Below are 22,345 nucleotides of genomic sequence, written 5' to 3'. Positions count from 1 at the left end.
TGGGAAAATAACTATTCCATTTTTATTTTTTATTACAAGAACATATACCATTGAATATATATATGTGTATATATATGATAAGTTCTATAGAATCTGATTGTTTTACAGTGCACATTTAAAATTGGCCACAAAATAAAAATATCAGCTTTACAAACAAAGCAGCTTCCAGAAAAAGAAAACTAAATAAATAAATAAATAAATACTTTGGCTTAAGAGTGTTACAATAAATTAAAAAATAAAAAGTTTATCTGGCTGCACTTGAAATCCACAAAGAAGTACAAGTAATAAGTGCGATAAAGCCTACTACATTCATGAAACAACAACAACTCGAAGAATAAGTGTCTGAAGTTTTAGGCTGTGTGTGACCGGCATTGAACTGCATCAAAGGTCAAGATCTGGACTATAAACTTCTCAAAAAAACAAATCACTGGTCATATAAACGAATAAAGTGGAAAAGCAGTTTTTATTGGGTTAGGTTGGCTAAATGTTATCACTGCCTCATCTGTCTTTTTCTGCTTAAAGAGAAAGTCAAGGTCTGATTGAGCAAGCAGGCACCATACAACGCAAGACAATTCAAAACTAAAGATAATTAAATCACACAATTTTCAAAATAGGCAGAAGTTCACAGAATAATGCAAAACAGTTTACAAGGAAAATTAAATTAGGCTAATTCTTCCTATACATCTGTGTGCGAAATTCAGTTCACACATTTATTAGTCAACAAAATCTCAGGTTATGAGATCACAACATAATCTGGACAAACGTCTCTAATAGGACACACCGACTCACATTAAAATTAGACATACTGTTTTGGCAGAAAAGGCAGTTTAAGAACACTTTAAACGCTGTCTTCACTGTAACACTGACCTGCAAAAGTACTAATACCCCTTTAAACGTCAATGAAATTCACTCCATCTCACTGAGATTTTAGGTGTTAGACTAACACAAAGTCCTGCATAATTGTGAAACTATAGGAAATGGTGCTTGGTGTGCATTTATATTCAACCCAGCAGAATTCACGGAACCACGATCTGCTGCAATTCCAGCTGCAAGTCTTTTGTGGTGTGTTCCCGTCAAGCCTGCACAGCTTTCCTGAAGAAACACATCCTCAGAAGCATCACAGCCTCTCCCACTTCCAGCTGTTGGTTGCTGCAGCTCCTCCAAAGTAACCTTGGACCTCTTAATTTGGGCCTGTTAATTTATCTAGGCATAACACACACGTTCAAAGCTTTGGATGTTGTTTTGCACCCTGACCCTGTTTTAAACTTCTCCACGTCTTTCTCCCCGACCTTCCCGCTGTGTTTCTTGGTCTCCATTATGCTGTTTGTTCACAACAGTTCTCAAACAAATCTCAGACGCCTTCACAGAACAGCCAGATTACTGTAATACTGAAGTTACCTTACACACAAGTAGACTCTTCACCAACTGCATGAGGTCTGAAATCAGCTGGTTGGAGTGAATTTTAATTAGTGGTATCAGAGAAAAGTGGGTTGAATATAAACGTGCACCAGACTTTTTAGATGTTTTCTTTACAAAGCACTATGACAACTTTCTGATTTTCCATTCAAATCGAAATGATGTGCTACACTGCATTGGTCCATCAGATAAAATTAAAATAAAACACACCAAAGCTTGTGGTGGAATGTGATTTTTTCCCCCCCAAAGGAGCCATGACAACAAATAAAAATTTTCTGAGGTTTTAGGGGTATAATCTGGTCTGTTGTGCACTGATGAGGCCATGTTAATGTCTAAATTGAGTACCAAAGCACCTGCTCTGGCACGGTCTGCTTTCTTAACTTGCTCAAAAATTGGGTTGTCATTCTACATGTTTCATATTCTGCAATCAGAGCACACCATCAAGCAAATAGCCACCCTCCTCAAGCAGACGGTACAGCCTCCCTGTATCGCTTCAAACAGGAGGCAGTCGCCGCAGAAGCCGTGGAGCGCGAATATCCCATATTCAGCCTCAAACTCACTTTACAGCGGTTACTGAAAAGGGGAGCTGATATGTCTGAGGATGCACAAAAATTCACGAAGGTCGAAGTATGGGAGAATCACAGAAGAGTTTATGGGGACTTTATTGGAGAGTTTCCTGTGGGGGATTTCAAATCTTGATTTTCAAAACAAAACATGGAAAGTGGCGACCACAACGCTGTCATTACCTGTAAGTTTATTTCATTTCCAAATGCTGTCAAATGTAAGGGATCCAGTTGACTAAGCGGCATGATTTTCCTGTCGCAGCCTGGGAGAGTTTGCTCTCCACCGCGATCCTCTGCAGTCACCCAGGAGGAGAGCAAGCAGTCCCCGTGGTGAAGAACTAGATCCCAGCTGCATATTCCTGTGTCATGGGAAAATGCGACACAAGATTTTCCAAATATGGTTGTAGCCAATCAGAGTGAAGTCATGTAGGTAGAGCTGCATATCATTACCACAGCCAACCCTTTTACTGAGGAGAGACGTTTGGCCTGTAAATAAAATTCTTTGGGGAAGTTACATTTGCAGCAATATCAACTATGAAATGATTTATGCAGTTATTAAGACACCTTTAAAGTCCAGGGGTGTGAATACTTTAGCAAGAAAATGTAACTTGATTAAACATTAAAGTTTGAAGCAAGATGATTCTGAATTCAGAGGGTGAAAAGGCAAATGGGTCACATTTCAGGCTACCAGGCAGATTTTTTAATCAATTGATGAGTTTAACATTTATTTGTTTGTGCGTACATATTATAATAAAAATAATAACCTGTCAATAATCTTTACTTTGTTAAGGGACGGGAATAGGAAGATATCTTACTTAAATTTATTTTTCTTTAACAGTAGGCTATTAAAATAATTGATACAGCGGCATCTGAATCTATTTTCCTCATAAATATAGTCTCTGTTTGCATTCAGCTTTGTGTTTTGGCATGAAATGTGCAGCTCGAACGTCTTTATCCTAAAATATTAAGCGCACGCACGGATCAACCCGGTGGTCATAGTGCTGACAGGACAAACACCACAGGGGGTAGTCAGTAAGGCTCATAGCAGCAAACTCTGATTGTGAAGGCCTTGAGTAGATTGTATTTGAACTTGCGTGTTTAATACGGTTGTGCTACTACAGCCGTTTCTGCTTCTTGTGGAAGGAGAGGAGGACGAGAAGCAACAATCACTTGTTTTCTATCAGCATCTGCACTTTGCACACCAGATCTCTGGCCAGGGTCAGAATCTGCTTGATGTTGTGGTGCTCGGCCATCTCTGAAAGACAAAAAAAAAAAAGAGTCAAATGTTATGTTTTTCAATACCAAACAGCAATGGCATGAATGAGCTATAAAACTAACAGCTGAACGTGCCTGTAAGCTTTTGAGTCACTCTCTCAACTTGAGAGTAGTCAATTTTAATAGAGGAGAGCTTGTTCTGGGTAAATGTTTGCATGATAATGTGCTGCCAGATTACACAACAGGACAAATTATAACAACGAGTCCCCCTGAATAATTTCATTCAACTGCTCATAAAACAATTAAAAACAGTTTAACTGAATATATGTCAAACCTTAAAACTGCAATTCTTTGAACCAAATTACAGTAGGGCGTTTGTTTTTAATGGATTTACTCGTAAGTATGAATAACCCTGGGCTGCACGGATAAGAGACGCACAGACGGGATATCTTGTGAAGGCTAGCTTTGTCATATGAATTTAGCGATACTGATTTTAGCAAATGAATTCCTGCAGGAAAAAGAGAAAAACAAACAGGCAGAGAAGTCCACATTGAAAAGACACATTTTATAACCTCTAGTGTTTGAATCGGATCCGGCTCACATTTAAAACCATTACATTATTATTTTGTGCCTAACCTCTGCACCCCCCACCTCCTGTCTCAGAAATCTTCACAGATTCAAACAAGGACTGATTATCTGCCAACTGATGTCTGTTTCCCTGTTTGTAAAATCAACCAAACTAATCAATCCTCATCATCAGCATTTTGTTTTTTTGTCCACAGGGAGCCTGGAAAAAATCTCAGAGCAGCTGCAGTGACAAGGAGAGGAGCCTGAATGAGACTCTAATGTGCTTTGTGAGTCGTCTCACTATGATAGCAAATGAATCTGTGCCTCATTTGGGTTATTTGTTCTTTTGTGGCCGAATATGAAAATTTCTGCAAAGAAGAAAGGGTCAAAATTTCTTCACACCGTGTAAAAGACCTATTGCTAGTCATCTTAATCACCTGATGACAGTTCACATGGTGTCAGGCTGGTTTGATAGTTTTTCCTGTTAAGAGCTGAAATCTCCATTTGAAAACGGCCTTTTGTGTTTACTGAGGGTGATATACTGAAACATTAAAGTGCAACAAAACAACAAAAACAGAAGAGATATGATGTGCTGGGAACCTAATCCATGCAATATTAAAAGGTGTCTGTATGTAGAAAAAGCACCACTGGCAGACTATTCTTCCTGTTTTAGGTGCTCATGGACAATTCCTTGAGGCATAGTAGTGGAAAGTAGGATATTTGTTTTAGGAACATCAGGGTTTTATTTAATCTTTAGCAGATGCGGTTCTCTTGCCGTCTTCCAGCCATGACCTGAAATGATGAGAAGTCAAGTGTGAAGCGGCTGCAGTGAGTTTCAGCTCCCTCCAAGTCTGAGATGGACAGATGGACTAAGGCCTATCTGCAGTAATGCCGACACGATACAGGATGAACGACGAGATGCTGGATGTAATCATACAAAGATCTCTCTTTGTAGGATGGCTGTGTTTTTTTATAAGTCAAGCTCTTTGAAAACTAAAATAATTCAACTCTCCTGAATTTCTTACAAATCCTGTTTGCTCTACATGTTTTCCAATCAAACCACAGCAGCCCTGGTTCCATGGTGACATTCAAGCCCACAGTTAAAAACACCACTGACCTTAAGTAAAGAATAGAACTCATGTCAATTTCAGGAACCATGAATGGCCACAAATATTATATAATATTATATATTCAATACCTCAAAGGACTAATATACAATAAAGTGACAATAAATCACTTTTTTTCTTTACATACTTTGCAACACATCATGACATTACATTTTTCTCTTTTTTTAAGTTTTTTTTTTTTTCAAAGATTAGCTGATTAGGAGATGTTTTACCATTGAAGAACTTAATGATGTCTGTGAAGTCCATGTTGTTCTCCAGGATGATGTCCCTGTACACCTCCACCAGTGCCAGGGCAATGAAGAGAACAAAGTGACCTGACGAGGTGTACTTGGCGGCCCAAATGGTTTCCCAGACTGCAAACACGTCGTCATAAACCAGCTCTGGACAGAAAGCACACAGAGGAACAGAGGTTTGGCAGTTTTACCCATGTTTTATTCTAATCTGTTGTTTAAGCATTTATCCTCAAGATATCTCCAATTCCTAAACTGAACACACAGATTAAAGTTGCATCAACACTAAATGTGTAACGACTTTGATGTAGACACCATTATGACGTACCTTTTTCCTTCATTTGGACTTTTTCTGATATTTTTGCAGCATAATCATTATATTATACATTGGTAAAATGTAAAATGCACAATGTGCATTATAGTTCTTCATTATAGATTACATTTTTTTCTTTCTCTTGGGCTTAATTTTTTCATGTTTTTACATTTACATTTTACATTGCTTGTGTCACCCAGTTGAGTCGTGGGTGACCATCGATTTAGCCTTTGGACAAATTTAGTTTGTACTTAAACTGGGCTGTGGTTTCCAGGACCTCTATGGCTGTTAGGAAGTACCTGGATCAGAGCAAATATGTTGGTTCTTTCCAAACACGTTTTCCTCTGACGCTTTCCCAGACATCTAGCACAATGTCACCCCCATGGATATTGTATCTGCACACAGGTTTTTTATTTATCTGCAGAATATCCCTAGAAATATGAGGTTTCTCCGCCTGTACCACCAGTTATACCAGTTATCAATAGCATCAGATAATGCAGGGGATAACCTGTTGCTTAACTCAGAAAGAAATGCACACAAAATCCAGTCTCTGTATGTTTTCCACTAATCCCTCTGAGCAGATCGAACATTTAACTCCTCTTGATCAACTGCAACAAATAGTTGACGAAAAAAACTAAACTTGATTTAAAACTCAACGCTCAAGAGCAAGCCACCAGAATTGACAAAGATTCCTGGATAAGTGTCGAAGTATATTCAGAAAGAACTGAGCGAAAGCCCGGTTGCCTCCGATTTAAGCTCGTTTGCTGTTGCGATGAACCGGATAACTGAGAATTTTCACAGGCATCCTGACTAAAAATGTACCTAAAAATCTGAATCCCTCACAGGCTTTAATCACTGCTTTGATGTTTATCCTCTAGCAGAACTTAAGGGGGGGGAGTGAATCTTTTCTCCTCCTAATTGGCACCAACTCTGTTAGCCTGAGCCGTTACATCACCTCGTTTGAAGTCGAGGAGAAACCAGCGGTAGCAGAAATAGAAGTGGGTGTAGTCTCCGTTCTGGTGCATGAGCTCAAACAGCTCACAATCCAGGATCTAAAGCCAGAGAAGGTACGAGATAGTACAGATAAAAAAAAAAAAACATCTATTCATTGATTATTATAGGAATCTGTTATAAAACTCTAGCTGTGTCACCTGGATTAGAGAACGCATGTTTGCAAAGTGAGTATCCATAGCTCCTCCATGCGGAAAGTTCTGATTCATTCTCTTCATGAGTTTACTGAAACAGCTGAAAGCCTTGACCTCTGTGAAGACAAGATGGAGTAGGGAAGGGAGCGTGCCGAGTCTCAGCTCAGTCTATAACCATGAGAATACATCAAAAAAAGTAGGACTAGGAGGAGAGTGTTTTGACTCACCATCATCCAGAATGACTAAAAGAGGAGCCAGCAGGTCGCACATTCCCTGCACATATCCGATGTCAAGGTGCCTCCAGATGTAGCTGTGAATATCCAACAAAGAGAGTTGACTTTAACCCCGTGTGGCTGTTTCCCGCTCTGACTCATACCCTTCCTGCAGATTTAGAGGCATTTTGCAGGCTATTATTCCGACACTGGAGACAAGCCATTGAAAAGATATCCATCCATCATGTAGCAAGTCAGCGACATTTCTGCTACAATTTAAGGTCCCGAAGCAAATAACAGCTGGGGTTATAAAACTTTAGAATAGTAGAATCCTGAGGGATGCCCATAAGGAGCAAACCTTCTCACAGTTTGTCTTGTTGTAACCTCAAACTCCAAACTTTTTAATAAGGATTTTATGTAATAGCCCAAAAAAAAGTAGAATGCTGCATCCAACACGTCATTCTCGCCCCCTTTTTGTGTTTTTAACAAATAAAGGTTTCACGAATCTCAAACAATCTTTTAAAGTCTAAATCAAGCATTTCAAAAATCTAAATGCAAGGTATTGAGTCTCAAATCCTTAGAAGAGTCTGAAATAGCTTTGCTCCATCTACTCCATGCAATAAACAACAGAAAATGTGTTCGCGGCACGACTGAGATCGTCGCTTCATTGTTTACATGTTGCTGCCCCCCCAGGATCCCAGGGAACTGTAATAAAAAAATACTGTATTTGTTGTCTTAAACATAGACTTCATCTTTAATCAAATCATTATAAATTATGGGTTATTCATTGAATGTAAAAAACGTTTTCACCAGTTAAATCTTTCTAAATTGACCTAAATTGACCTATCGTCAGTCAGATAAGTAACAATCAACCAGCTGAAAGCATTGCTGCTGCTGTTAAGTGTTATGCCATCGTGTCCCTGCAGGGGTCAGTGTTTTACCTGCACATGACGTTGCGCAGCTTCTCCAGGTTGGCTGGAGTGAAATACCAGTAATTCCTGTCACATCGCTGGACGTCTTTTTCAATGCGGTGCAGATTTAGAGTGTACAAATCCAAAAGCTGTTGCTGGAACAAAATTGAATGATGACAGTAAGTAAAAGAAACACATTTTTGAGTTGACTTATGTCAAAATAAATCAGTGGTTATGAATTGATTTCAAGCTGGAGGTTTCTTTTAAGACTCTCTCCTCAGGGTTGCCAGACCCCAGTTTTAAGAACCACCGCTGCACATAAATGTAGCGTTGTAAAAATGGTCTGCATACAGGGTAAGGGCTCCCAGATGATTCCTGAGAGGTCACTTCATTCTTTGTGTTCTCATCAGCGGGAAGAGAGTCGAAGGGAGGGTAAAGGCTCTCCATCTCTGGCTCCGACAGGATGGACTCCGTTCCTTCGGGGCTGAGCTTTTCCACCTCCTGCCTGAGCTCCGTGTGAGCTGCTGAATCCTCGGGGAAAGTCTCGCAGTGTCCCCTCCTGCTCCAAGGGGCCATGGAAACCTTCGCTTTGGGGATCTCCTCCATCTCGATGGCAGAGGGAGACTCGTCAGACTCGGTCAGGGTCTCGTCTCTCTGAGAGGAGCCGTAAGCCCCTCCTGACGTGGACACGGCCAGGATCTGCTCCTCCTCGCATCCCTTTGGGCTTTTTGGTTTTTCTTTATCTTGTGAAAACTTGACAGTTGCGTTTAGTTTTTCCGCTTCTTTAACATGTTTCCCGTTTTTTTCTTTGCGCTTGGAAACCTCCTCACTCGTCAGTCCCGCATGTTCTTGAGGACTTTCTTTATTGTTAATTTTCAGCCTTTTGTCTTCAAAGTTTGTCCCTTCTTTTTTCACATTTTCAGACTTTAGGCTTTCCTGTGTTCCAGGATGCAATGTAGCTTCCTTCTTAACTATACTGTCAGATGTTTTCTCCCCTTTCTCCTCCTCCCCTTTGCCCTTCTCTTCACTTGACACCTGGCTTTCGCTCGTCAGCGCGTCACCCTCCCCCACTGCGGGTTTGGCGGAGCTCTGTGGCATCTGAGGCGCAGCTGTGGATCTCTGGGACGCGTCTGGTGCGGAGCTGTCCTCCGTGCTGAAGGAGCCGTCTGACAGGCCGGACGTGATGGAGAAGTTTCGTGAGGAAGGGTGTCCAGAGTCAGGAGAGCTTGACTCGTTTTGCAAAGCTCCGTTGGGCATCTTCGGCAGCTGTTTGGCCTCTTCGGTCTTGGACTCTGACTCGGGCTGGTCCACCTCTTCTACAGACTCAAACACCTGAAAGAACAAGCCAAAGGGAAGCAGACTACTCCAGGGGAAGGGATGGGAGGATGTGAACAACTAGCAGGAAGAAGAATGCAGAACATTGGTTTAGAAGGTCTAGGTTAAATGCATACTTCAAACATTTACAGTTTCGTGCAAAGGCTTTTAATTTTGATTTCATGCCCGACTTTCTTGTGATCTTTTAAAGTGTCTTCATGATAAATTTATTTTTTTTTTTGGAGGGGGGGGGGGGGGGTCAGCGCCTCCTTTATATTTAATGAGACCTCACCAAAATGAGTTGCTCAGACACACCTCAGGGTAAAAAGGGGGAACGTAGGGCAACAAGACGACGATAGAATAGTTTAAATGCCAAAAGGAAGGCATTAAAAATCATAGGATAAAGATTCAGATTCTCTTGCAGTGCAATCAGGGAGAAACTGCTGTTTTACAGCTCACAACACGAAGGCTAAATCATGTTAAATCCTGTTTTTATATCTCCTTTTATTGCAGCTGTTTAGGAAAAATCAACAGCTGGTCAAAGCTTCACCAAAAAATAAATGCTGACCATAAAAATTGTGATTTGACGCTTCGCTGCTTTAATTATGAAACATTCACAAAACTTTGGGTTCAGTTTCTCTCCCAAGGACATTTCAGCATGTAGAAGCTGGAGTCAAATAAGTGCTTCCAGATTATTTGAGGATTGCTCTTCTCTGCAAAGCCACGACCACCCCGATCAGTTTGTCATCTTTATTTTTTTTCACAAACAAGCCTAAATACATGAAAACAGTCTGTGTCTCAGTGATAACCTGCAAAAAACAAAAGCTCCCAGTTGTCTAATACGTGAAGCAACAACATTGCTTCATTACTTAAGTTTAGAAGAGCTTTAATGCCTGTTTGATTAATTAACTAGATCTTAAATTAGTTTATAAAAACATATTCCTCTGGGATGAAAAGATTGGTCAAAAACATTTTAAAAGAACACAAAAGGTCGGCCTCTCGAGAATGAACGCGTCTGACTTTTGCCTGATATTGTTTTATGTTTTTTTTTTTAGAAATGTGACATAAAATGTTGTTTTTAAAACCATAACAGAATAAATGTGAAGTTTGTGTTTTTGGTTTCTGTGTGGAAAGAGTGAAGAGAGGAGATTACAGAGTTAGTTTAGGGTACCTGTGTGCTGCTGCTGGAATCACTCTGGAGGCGGGCCAGACTCTCCCTGTCTGAGCTGTGAGATGAATGAGACTGTGGAGTAAAAGTCCAGAGGGGGAAAAACTTTTATCTGCTGGTTTCCCTTAAAAAAACATATACATTTGTTAAAAAAAAGGTCTCTCTTGTTTCTGGGGTTTCTAACATTAAAATGATCTGGCCTTTACGGGTTCTAAAATTATTGAACTTTAATCTGAATTTGTATAAAAGTGCACATCACAGATTCTGCCACGGCAATTTTTATCAATTGAAAATGACGAGGGGTTTATGTACATATGTAAAACACTAGATTTTAAACGTGCATATTTTTATTTCGGCACATACTATTTTATCATTATTTTTTATGTTTATTAAAATATGTAAAGTTCTTGAACTTAAAGGAGGGTTTTTTTTTAAATATGGAGTTAAAATACATAAAATCCTGGAATTGATCAGGGGACTATTTTCTTTCTATTTACATACAAAATGCGTGAAACTGTTAAACTTAGAGAATTATATTGTATTTTTACAATTATTTTTACAATATTGTATTTTTTGCCAGACCCTATATTTTAAAGATCAGCATTTTTTGTTTATATGCATTCAAAATATAATATATCCTAAATTTGAAGGGGTTGTATTTTCTTTTTTGGTGTCTTCAATTGTATTTAATCTTCACATGTTTACGTGATACACCCAAATATCTCGAGAGTGAGTAAGAATATCAAATGAGTTTAATTAATCTTGGTTTTGTGGAAGAATTATTCTTATACATGGTACAGCATGCAGTGCATTCCTAGCAGAGGTCGGCCTCTTTGCCAATGCATAGCCATAAACCATATCCAGGTACTTACTTCTTCTACAGCTATTTCCTCAATCATCTAAATAAAATGTCATAAACATGCTCGCTTCTGACATATAGCAAATCATAATTCATACTCATCTTTACTCTAGTTTTTCTGAAGCGCTTTTACTATTATTTACATGCATTTCGAATGTGATCTCCATTTAGTCCACGTTACTCTTGTGATAAATCTGACAGATTAGAACCTCTCATCAGAGTAGTTTTAGCTCTGAGCAACCTCCTGCTGGTAGATAATATTTATTGGAGTCATATAACCACAACCTTGCAGCAAAACTATAAGCAGATTATAGAAAATGACTTTATATCAATATAAATATATGTTTTCCTCCCTCTGGTAGATACAAATTCATGCACTGTTGTCACAGAACATCCCACTGTGGTAGCCTGTGTTCTGTACCAGATTTACTGCAAAAAAACGGAGCTAAAATTAAGCAGTATTTTCTTGAAATGAGTATATTTGTCCTTGATTAGAGCAGTTTAAATGATCTGCCAATGGAATAGGATTTTTGCACTTAAAACAGGAACAACTCATCTCCATGACCTTATATTAATTGCAGTATATCTAAGTATCTTTCTTTTATAGTATATTTAATTACCTTATTTGAGGGGTCAAAATACCTATATCATAATCTTATTTACCTGCTCCAATTAAGGGCAAATATAGTCATTTCCAGAAAATTTTGCTTACTTTTAATTCCCTTTTTGCAGTGTTAAGTCAAGCATGTAGTGCAAACTTCCAAAGAAAATGGCGAAAAGGCAAAGTGAACAGCAGCCATTGGTTTTAACTGTGAATGAATGTTTTATCGGATGCCGCCGTTTTACCTCGTTGCTCACAGTGGAATCATGATGGATCATCCTTTGACTGGAACTGTCCACACTCGCCCCAGAGGAGCACTTTGCCAGAGCGGCGGCATGCAGCTCCTTCTCTCGCTCGCGGACAACCTCCTCACACGCCAGCCACTCGCTCATGGTCTGCTCGTAGGAAGCCCGCACTTGTTCATCCACCTACGGGCGAACAGCCACAGATCCAAATGTCAGGGGGCAGAACTCCTCAGAGGGCGCGGAGGAACAAAGAAGCAACTAACCTCCCTCCGGTCATCCTCTGACGTCCCAAACTGGTAATGCCCCAGCAGGAAAGGCCACACCTCTTTACGCAGCGAGGGGTCAACACCGCCGAAGTAGACCAAACGGAGCAGCTCCTGCTCTTTGTAGGCCTAACGAAATGCAGCACAAGCCTTTGATCAGTCCAGGGCGTGCCTTTTAATCAGTTCCATTTTCCTCTTTATTAAAAATGAAAAGGATCTGCCTCACATTTCTTAATGTGCCAAAAAAAACAACACCGGGTGCCTCAGCAGTGATCAAAGCTCGTATTTACTTATTCATGAAGAATGCGATGTTTTATTGTTTCAAAACGAGCCAGGCTAGGGTCCTGACTTCTCATAAATCTGATTAATATCCTCATAACCTTCAGATGTGGTGTTTAATTCACAAGGCCGTTAGTCAGGTGTCATGAGAGCAGCAGTGTGAGCCGCGTGCTTATCAGAGGAAGAGCAGGGACTGGACAGGAGGCAGACAGAGTGGAAGGAAGATGCTGAGATTATATGTGAACACGTGTGAGCGTGTGAACAGCCTGCAGTTAAAGTGAAGCATGCGCTGTGGTGCTCACAGTGCAGTCCTTGAGAAACGTCTGCCAGACGTCTGCGGTGAGCCCGGCGGAGGCGTCGCTGGGCACGTCGGGCGCCACGATGGCGTGGTTGACGAGGGCAGAGAGGTGGGTCCGCACAGTGGACAGGTGGCGGCAGTACGCCAGCCCTAATTGGACGGAGAGCTAGTTATTTACTGCAGCAGCTTATAGTGAACGTGAGCCGACGACAACGAATAAAGCATTTCATACATCCATAAAACGCCCTGGAGATGATCTGATATTTCATGTTGTCACACAGCAGCTTCAGAGGAGTCCTGCAGAAAGACACAGCGCAGGTTATTTTACCCGAACCACAGCAAAAGTATTCACACCGCTTCCAGTTTTTCACATTTTGGTCACAGACAACAACCACAGAGTTCAATTTAAGTGACGATTTTATGTGACGAATGGAAAACGATACGTGGCTTTCAAATAGTGACAATGATTGCAGAATTAGCTTTAGCTTTGGAAGATTAGTGGCTGAAATTTTTGTCCATTGTAATAAATTGTAATAATCTTTCAACTAGGGCAGCACGACACAATTTTGCAATAATATATATATATATATATATATATATATATATATATATATATATATATATATATTTATATATATATATATATATATATATATATATATATATTTTCATATATATTTACACGTATATATCATTCATCATAAGAATTTAAATCAAAGGTACTTCCACACTTTTCCCCCCCATATACACAAACACACCATGCCCTCATTGAGCTCATGATTTTGGTCATTAAGATCACAGCGCCTCATAAAAGTCCGTGATAGTCTATCAAACTCCCCAAATAAATTATGAAAAGGCAGAGTTTCAATGCATCTAGAATATTGCAGCGCACTAAGTATTGGATCTAATGGCTGAATTACGACATAATAGGCTGATTTACTGAGAAAACCATGTATCATGTTCCTTCCACTTCCCAATCATGCACTAGTTTGTGTTGGTCCAATAAAATACCTCGAAGTTTGTCGTCATAACGGGACAAAATGTGAAAGGCTCATGGGGTATAAATATTTTTTGCAGAGCACCACATCCAGCCCTCTTCCTCTACAACACCATCATTAAACTGCTAATCTGATTTGTATCTTTTTTATATATATTTTCCGTAACACATAATCCACTATCTCTGATGTATGGCTTATTACAGGGTTGAGGCTGACCTTTTGTAAAAACGATAAACTATTGTGCTGCCGATCAGCACAAGCAGCTTGTCTTTTTTTTCTTCCTGCCACGCTTATCAGCTAATTTACCCCAAACACTTCTCTTTCCAGTCACCCAAATGTCACATCATTTTTCCTCGGGGTTGTTTCAATGTTCTCGTATTTGTCTTCCAGCTCCAGTTTTCGCCGTGGTATTAGAAAGCCGCTTTTCTCTCACCTCTCAAAGTTGCACCCTTTGTGCGCAGCCCCGTCAGAGAAGTTCCCCTGAGAGCAGGAGTAACACGAAGGCTTCCTGAGAGTGGGCTGCCACAGGGCGGCTCCCGCATCCATCAGGTCTGGAGGAGTCCCTGCGTGCAAATAACCAAAAAAATAAATAAAAATAAAACACACACACCCTCATTATCACTTTAAAGAGGCGCGCTTCGAAGGCTTTCAGGAGCAATTACATTAGAACAGGGAGGATTTTAAACACAGCGGCACAACGGCGAATCGCTGATCAGTCGCGACTCGCTCAAAGCACTTCAAAGGTTTGTTTGTCTGGGTTTGTTTCCTGGTTGAGTCCTGATCCAAAAACTTTTAGACAATTTGAAAGCATGAAGACGCCACACAGTAGCTGTTAAGATTATCAGGAAAAGGAAAACATTTTTTAGACCCCCAAAAAAAAATAAATAAAAAAATCAGGGTTCCCACACACTTTTAATATTGAAATTCCATATTTCTTTGTAAAACCAGAGTACTGATGGATGCACGAATACATGCATTTATTAACATTTGATCAATCGGCTGCTCAGGTGTTAAACGGTTTCTGAAAGGTTAGCCGCATTGAGACGTGGTTAGAAAGGCACGACACAAGTGGCTTTAATAATGCTGCACATCAATAGCAGCCAGAGGTGAAGTCTAGACGAAGAAGGGAATTAGACGTAAGGAAATAAAGCGAGGAGAGCTGGCGGAGACACTGACGAGCCCCAGTGCGACAGCGTTACAGCTGCTTTCTGTGAATGAGGAGGATTCTCCGTGACAGCTGCAGCACCTCCTGGGTGCAACCAGCGGCCCCCGTTCGGGAGGCCGACTGTCCACTCGGTTCAGGGGAAAGAGATGAGATGAGGGCCGTGGGATACAGTCACTCTAACAAACAAGGAGCGATGTTTTCATTTCGATGCAACAGTCTCCAACCCATTTCCCTGTATTAAGGGAAAAACTCACCAAAATCCGACTGGCTGTTTGGAAAGATGATGCGGAAGACATAATCCGTGGCCTCGTCCTCCTCCTTGTCAGAGACGGACTCTGTGGATCCAGATCCCAGAGCTACCCTCTTTCTCAGTTTGGGAAACACCTTTCCCTAAAAAAAAAAAAAAAAAGAATCAAGCTGAAGTCATTAACAACAAATATGAAACTTTTTTGAAGCCAATTATGTTAGGACTACATACAGCGCAGTAATCATGGGTTTGCCAGATTTAAAAAAATCAGCTTTAATCGACACATTTGTTCTCAATGAAGACATTTTAAGTATAGCTGTTAGAGGTTTCCATGTTAGTTCATTACTTTGTGCTTAGTTTCTAGTTGATTCTGGTGCTTTATTTTATTTAGATGTTCTGTTAGATTTCTACTGGTGTTCCCTCCCTACTCAGATTCTGCCCAAATGTCCCACATTCACACAGACTCTGTCATCCCTGGGTACTCTGTTCTGTCACACATAAAAGCTATTCTAGTTAATGCGGGTAATTCCCACCGGTTCCTTGGCGCTGCAGCATGACTGAGTGAGAAGCCTCCTCCGTTGTCTGTCAGAAATATGGATGGAGTCTAAAGATGACGGAGTAAAACTGATGAGCCAGCAATCATGATTTCACCTTTGTATCATGTTAAATTATTTGGATTATCTGTAACACTCAAGAGTGACAAAAAGCAAAAGCAGAATAAATCAGCAGGGAGAAACATACTTTATCACAGCACTGCAGAAATGACAAGCGTCTGTGTGGGAAATGCTGCAGCAAGAGTTCTGATGAAAATCAACAAGAGGGATCATATTTCTCCTATTTTAGCTTCCCTTCATTGGCTTCCCGTTAAATCAAGAATAGAATTTAAAGATCTTCTTCTAACGTATAAAGCCCTTAATAATCAAGCTCCATCATATATCAGAGCTCTGATTACCCCGTATGTTCCTAACAGAGCACTTCACTCTCAGACTGCAGGTCTACTGGTGGTTCCTAGAGTCTCTAAAAGTAGAGAGGGAGGCAGATCCTTTAGCTATCAGGCTCCTCTCCTGTGGAACCAACTCCCAGTTTTGGTCCGTGAGGCAGACACCCTGTCTACTTTTAAGATTAATCTTAAAACTTTCCTTTTTGACAAAGCTTATAGTTAGAATGGCTCATGTTACCCTGAGCTATCTCTATAGTTATGCTGCTATAGGCTTAGGCTGCTGGAGGACATCAGGGCCTATTTTTCTAACTATGCTGAATTCTCCTACTGTTCTCCAATTTGCATTGTTTGTTGTTATTTCAACTTTATCTTCTGTCTTTTTTCTCATCATAGTAGGTACATCTGGTGTGGCCTTCTCTTAGCTGTGACATCATCCAGGGAAGACAGATCATCTGCTATTACCGTATAACATAGAAAGGATTCCTGGATCAATGTGTGCTTCTGTGATTTTTTGTGTCTCTGTTCTGTCTTCTGTAACCCCCAGTTGGTCAAGGCAGATGACCGTTCACACTGAGCCTGGTACTGTTGGAGGTTTTCCTCCATGTTAAAGGGGAGTTTTCCTCTCCACTATCGCTTCATGCATGCTCAGTAATAGTGATTGCGGCAACGCCATCAACAATGCAGACGACTGTCCCTGTGGCTCTACACTCTGTCAGGAGGAGTGAATGCTGCTTGTCAAGACTCGAAGCAATCTGCTGGGTTTCTTTAGATAGGAAACTTTTTGACCAATTTGCCTGATTTGATTAAATTTGACTTTGTAAATGTCCTTGAGATGACGTGTTGTGAATTGACGCTATATACATAAAATGCAATTGAATTGAATTGAACTGAAATTAAATCAACAGAGTTTTGAACAAATGTGGCTTAAAAGATGCTTGTTGATGGTTGTTGTGATGGTGGTTGTTGTGATGCTTGCTGGCAGAGAAAGAGAGAGAGAGCTGAGCACACATTTCTCTATTTAAATAAGACAATAGGTCCATTTCCAAACCCAAAATCAATTTTTATCGATTTTGTAGATCAGACTAGCTTTAGTGTAGCATTGTAGTTATTCTTCCTGTGACAACCCCAGCTGTATTTGTATTGTGTTGTGGATAGGCGATATGCTGACCTTCCCCCTCTGGGACCAGAGCGGGGGGTCCAGCTGTCCATGAGGGAGCAGTCCGTTTTCCAGACAAGACAGGAACTGGAGCAAATGTCCTCCTCTGGGGAAGCGAAGTGGAGGTCTTTGGATCCCATCCTGACTGACTAGGACCACCGTCCCTCCACTGTCCACTACAGGACAGAGATGTATGGGAATCTATCAAGCTCTTCATACTGACAAGAGTTTATCAATATACAGCTAAATTACCGTACTGCAAATAATATATTATGGGTCAGATTTCTAATTAAAGCACATACCTTGTTGATGGCAGTGTAAATACACAATTTCCTCTAAGTTGATTGTCATGGCATAGTCCCAGTATACACTGAAAAACAACAGATAAAAAGGGAGTAATTGAAGCTACGACGTTTTCTAATCTTTGTTTTCAACGTTGAATGAAAGAAACAACTAAATCACTGATGGTTCAATAAAATAAGAAGGGGGAAAATCTCAGGGGATCTGTGGTTTCATTTACAGAAAAAAGCAGTTGTCAGCCCAGCGGCAGGCACATAAACAAGCCAGGATGGATTTTTTTGTTGATGGAAACCATGTGCGAATGTCAGAGGATAACATGGTTTTGCTAGTTTGATAGATCCCTGACAGTGTGGCAGTCAATAAGCCATCTGTTGGCTGCTGCTAAGCTGAAAATGGGCTTCATCAGATCACCAGCAGTAACTCTGACACACTGAGCCCCCAAGCACAAGCACACTGCATTATTCAGCAACAGAGAGTGTTATAAAAACACCGCAGCAAGTGAAAAAAATGATTTAAAAAAAAGGAAAGGCACTTAGCATGGTATTAATTCTTGGTATGAGCAGGAGAACATAACACAGATATTATAAAATGCTGATTTCTCAGATGCATTAGCTACTTTCAGAATCATATATTTTCTCCTAAAATATTTTGCACCTGCGTTCGTAGTCCAAGTCGGCTACAGAGCCGTTCATGAGCTGATTGGGCGTCCACTTCAACGTCATGATGTCAGCAGTTTGGTGCAGCGACAGGTAACCTGGGATAGCCTCCATGTCATCCCTCTGAAGCAGGGGCAACATAAAAGTAATTTCAGTAAATAAAAATCTGAAGAAAATGGTGAACATCAACATATTGTATTTGTGTTATATGGGGTTACGTGCAAAAGCAGTCCGTATTTGTAAAGTAGAAGGAAAATCATAGGTGGTTTTAAATTTTTCTCACAAATAAAAATGGGCAAAGTAGGACAGGCGTTTGCGTTCATCCTCCTTTACACTGACACTAATTTCTTCATTAGTCATCTAATAATTTAATAGTCTACCAGTGAGTAATGTAATCTCAGTAAATCCAGCTGTTCTGTGGAGGCCTCAGAGGTTTAGTGAACAAACGGCAGCATGAAAATCAAGGAGAGATGACATGTTCAGTCTATCAGACTGCAGCACTACCGCAGACCTCAGAAGACATGGCCGTCCACCTGAACTGACAGGAGAGCATTAATCAGAGAAGCAGCCAAGAGGCTCATGGTAACTCTGGAGGAGCTGCAGAGATCCACCGCCCAGAGAATCTGTAGACGGGGCAACTATTAGTCAAGCAATTCACAAATTCGGCCTTTAGGGAAGAGGAGCAAAAAGAAAGCCATCGTTGACCAAGAGTCATAAGAAGTCCGTCTTAAGGCCCATTCATACCTCACGTAAAACACGGATACGGATACGTGTGGATTGTTTCATACATTCTAACCGTCGATTTCGTCCGTACTTTGACACGAAAATTGGGAGCTTACGATTACGGACGAAACGGATCAATACGGAGCAATACTACCGGAAAAAGGTGGGGGCGCTATTGAGTTTGTAGTACAAAATGTCAAAAAATCACGAAGAAGGTTGTAATTCTGGGCTTTAAACAATGGCGGTATTTGAGGAACGACTTGCAGAGCTTGTTCGCAACTACCCACACATATGATGTGTCGTGTCCGGGGCACAGGGACAAACAAAAAGTTTACTTATAGAGTAAATAAAACAAAATCACGTCTTGGACCGTCGCCATGTTTGATCAATGACAAATTATTGGCACCCAGCACTACCACCTAGAGGAAATATTGGTTATTGCGCACCTCAACGGACGGAGGTATGAAGGAGTCAACGGATAGAACGCACGGACAGAAATACGGACGTGTAGGCCAAACGTAGGGTATGAATGGACCTTTACACTTTGCCACAAGCCGAGACACAGCGGACACAGACGAGTCCAAAACCTTACTTCTTAGCCGACATCCTAAAGGCACTGTGCGTCTCCCCGAACACGGCATCCCACAGCATCGTGCTGCAGGGATGCTTTTCCGCAACAGGGACAGGGATCCCGGTCAGAGTTGACAGGAAGGTGGAGCTAATTAAGAGCTTCTAAACATACAGCCAGAGCTACAACGGTGTGGTTTAGATCAAAGTACACGCATGAGATAGAAAAGCCCAGTCAAATCTGGCGCCTGGTTTGAAAATTGATGTTCACAGATTAAAAAAATTGACAAACCAGAATGTGCCTTTTCTACTTTTCAAGTCCATTAAAAGGTGGTTCCACACTTCTCAGCCTTTTATGTGCGAAATACATTAACATTTTACAATTATTCATTACGTCTGGATGCTCTGTCACACAACATATCAGGGTAACATCACAGACTGTGATTCAAGGGGTATAAATACATTTGCAAGACGCTGCATGCAGTGTGTCTGAGGGTTCAGAGCGTTACCGGTTGCACGAGCACGTTGTTCTTGCCAAAAAGCAGCGTGGCCCTGCTGTTCTGATGAAGCGACTCCACATATTCTCGGGCTGACGGGGAAGGCGAAGGGCGCTCATCCATGCTGCTGCTGGAGTGTCGCTTCTGGATCTGTGCGATCACAAAACAGACCGATGACTCACACCTACGTGCTCATGTGCCTCGGCGTAGCTGCCCTGATGCATCTTGTTTTCCTCCGAACACATATGCAAAGAGAACCGAATGTTTTCCAGCTCTGCGGCTGGTTAGACGGGCCGAGCTGACCTGCTTCACTGACAGCATAATGGGCGAATAAGTGTGAAGACCTGAGATACTCCCTGTTCCAGCTCCAGGGACGAGCTGTGCTTCACTTAATGCATCTCAGGAGTGAATATGTCTGTTCGCGCCGCTGATCTATCGGTGTGTAAGCTGACACGTGGATAAGAAGATTAAAAAAAGAACCTCTGAGATTTCACACGCACACACAACGCGGGTCTCTTGGTGGGAGAATCCTGCCTGCAGATGCCACTATGGATGCGGTGTCGCTGGACCAACTCGTCGGCAGACGGGTCCGTCCAGAAGTGATCCGCCGTCTTCATCTTTGTGTACTCCAAAGCACACGGTCCAACTGTTACAAGGAGACAGCAAGGAGAGACAGTCTGCCAAGAGTTTTAGATCCTCCTAAGCGTTACAATCCGACTAAAACAGAGCAGGGAGAACATATGTTTTAAAAGTAAACGTTAGATTCCCTCGTCTGTTCAAGATCTATCCTCTGATATACTAAAAAGGCACGGGAAAAAGAATTAGGATCACTAAACATTCAGTTCTTTATCAACATATTGATGTCTAACCTTTTTTTTAATTTTCCTCCAGAAATGATAGTGATTTAATTGGACTTAAACTACAAAGCTTAAAATCTATTCACTAATTCAACAAAAGATAGCAATAAACATGCATCAGCTGAGAGAAAAGGTTAATGCACCCTAATCCCTTATAGCTGGTCTTACCCGCTTTGATTGAAACAACTTTAATGAGATTCTTCTGGCAGCCATCTACCAATCTCTGACATCGGATTGAGGAAACCTTTCCCCACTCCTCGCGTTCAGCAGCGACATGTCTGAGAGGTTTCTTACATGTTCGGCCCGCTTCAGGTCGCCCCACAGAATCTCGGATGGATCTGGCCTTCGACTCGGCCCGGGACTTTCCATGATTTCAATCATGCTTTTGCACAGAGAACATGGACCAAGACCTCCGCTATAATATTCTTCGAACAGATGAGTATAAAACTGACTCATCTGTACACAAGAACACAGGACATGCTGGCATATACTAAATTCAGCATTGCACTAAAATGTGAAGCACTGAGGCCGACGTATCATGGTTTGGGGTTTCCTTGATGCAGCAGGAGCTTTACCGTGCGTAAAAAGCAGAACTGGATCAGCAAACCCGCCGAGTACTCGCTGAGAAATAAGAAATGGAAAGTTCTGGATTGAGTCAAAGCCCAGATCTTGACATCATTCATGCTGTAGGATGAACTGAAACAGCCTCTAAATCATGTCACATTGAACGTTAATTAAATCCCTTTTTATTTCAGAGATAAAAAAAATAGACTAGACATCAGTATGTGAGCATTTCTGAATAAAGAACTAAATATTTAAAAAAAGGTGTCCCTAATTGTTTCACATGGAAATCCATTAACAGAATTTAGAGTATCCATCGAGCTGCTACAACTATAACATTTTGCTCTACTTGATCTCATATTTGACCTGTTTATAACGATCCGATAGTAGAACATTACAGTTAATAACAAAAATATCTTCTTTTGCCATTTCATTACCTAACAGGGAGGCCAGAATCGGTCCATCCACAGGGTCCATCAGAATAGCCTCTTTCTCGTAGTATTTACTGGAAGAAAAGAAGTAAAGTTTTTTTTTTTTTTTGAAGGAGGAACAGGAACCCTTTGACCTGCCTGAACAGAGTGTCCTTTGTCCTTCAGACACACCTGCTGTTCTCCACCAGGAAAAGGACAATCTTATCCAGAACTTTCTCAAACAGAGCCGTCCTGATCCACAGGTTCCTGACCCCAGGAGGGTTGAGGGTCGGCAGCCGGGGCATCTTACGAAGACTGTCTTGACTCTGCAAGCTTTGACTTCGTCTGCAGAAAAAAAAAAACAATCCAGCAAAAAGTTTCAAACAAAAAGAATGTTCTGAATTTTCTCTGCGTCGTGCAAATAAGATGAAAGACTCATAGCCCCAGAGCGCTTCTAATTATTAAATAAGAAGAAGCTTCCTCAGAAAATAGATCAAACAGGCTTTGAATTCTGCTGTGATGTGTGCGAAGAGGCCGTGACG

General features: G+C 41.1%; 1 protein-coding gene across 4 annotated transcripts in view; it reads right to left on the bottom strand.

The window, feature by feature from the left end:
* Window positions 1-1,660: 1,660 nt before the first annotated feature.
* Window positions 1,661-22,345, bottom strand: part of sgsm1a (small G protein signaling modulator 1a) — a 39,583-nt gene continuing 18,898 nt past the window's right edge. For 2 of the 4 annotated variants that reach the window (XM_021316956.2, XM_036143673.1), the window contains exons 5-25: window positions 21,996-22,148; window positions 21,831-21,898; window positions 20,476-20,621; window positions 19,988-20,125; window positions 18,187-18,311; window positions 17,535-17,602; window positions 17,245-17,408; window positions 15,144-15,279; window positions 14,158-14,287; window positions 12,959-13,023; window positions 12,731-12,876; window positions 12,150-12,278; window positions 11,887-12,069; window positions 10,185-10,256; window positions 8,051-9,094; window positions 7,730-7,854; window positions 6,804-6,886; window positions 6,583-6,692; window positions 6,387-6,483; window positions 5,101-5,268; window positions 1,661-3,234 (exon numbers count right to left, since the gene is read on the bottom strand). In XM_021316956.2, the coding sequence (XP_021172631.2) occupies window positions 3,146-3,234; window positions 5,101-5,268; window positions 6,387-6,483; window positions 6,583-6,692; window positions 6,804-6,886; window positions 7,730-7,854; window positions 8,051-9,094; window positions 10,185-10,256; window positions 11,887-12,069; window positions 12,150-12,278; window positions 12,731-12,876; window positions 12,959-13,023; window positions 14,158-14,287; window positions 15,144-15,279; window positions 17,245-17,408; window positions 17,535-17,602; window positions 18,187-18,311; window positions 19,988-20,125; window positions 20,476-20,621; window positions 21,831-21,898; window positions 21,996-22,148 (3,439 nt within the window). In that variant the 3' untranslated portion in view covers window positions 1,661-3,145. The remainder of the gene's footprint in view (window positions 3,235-5,100; window positions 5,269-6,386; window positions 6,484-6,582; window positions 6,693-6,803; window positions 6,887-7,729; window positions 7,855-8,050; window positions 9,095-10,184; window positions 10,257-11,886; window positions 12,070-12,149; window positions 12,279-12,730; window positions 12,877-12,958; window positions 13,024-14,157; window positions 14,288-15,143; window positions 15,280-17,244; window positions 17,409-17,534; window positions 17,603-18,186; window positions 18,312-19,987; window positions 20,126-20,475; window positions 20,622-21,830; window positions 21,899-21,995; window positions 22,149-22,345) is intronic. The other 2 variants (XM_012863588.3, XM_021316957.2) reach the window with 2 other exon arrangements.

The sequence above is a fragment of the Fundulus heteroclitus genome, chromosome 12 (assembly GCF_011125445.2).
Source record: "Fundulus heteroclitus isolate FHET01 chromosome 12, MU-UCD_Fhet_4.1, whole genome shotgun sequence".
Classification (NCBI taxonomy): domain Eukaryota; kingdom Metazoa; phylum Chordata; class Actinopteri; order Cyprinodontiformes; family Fundulidae; genus Fundulus; species Fundulus heteroclitus.
This window is presented reverse-complemented; position numbering and strand designations above follow the sequence as displayed.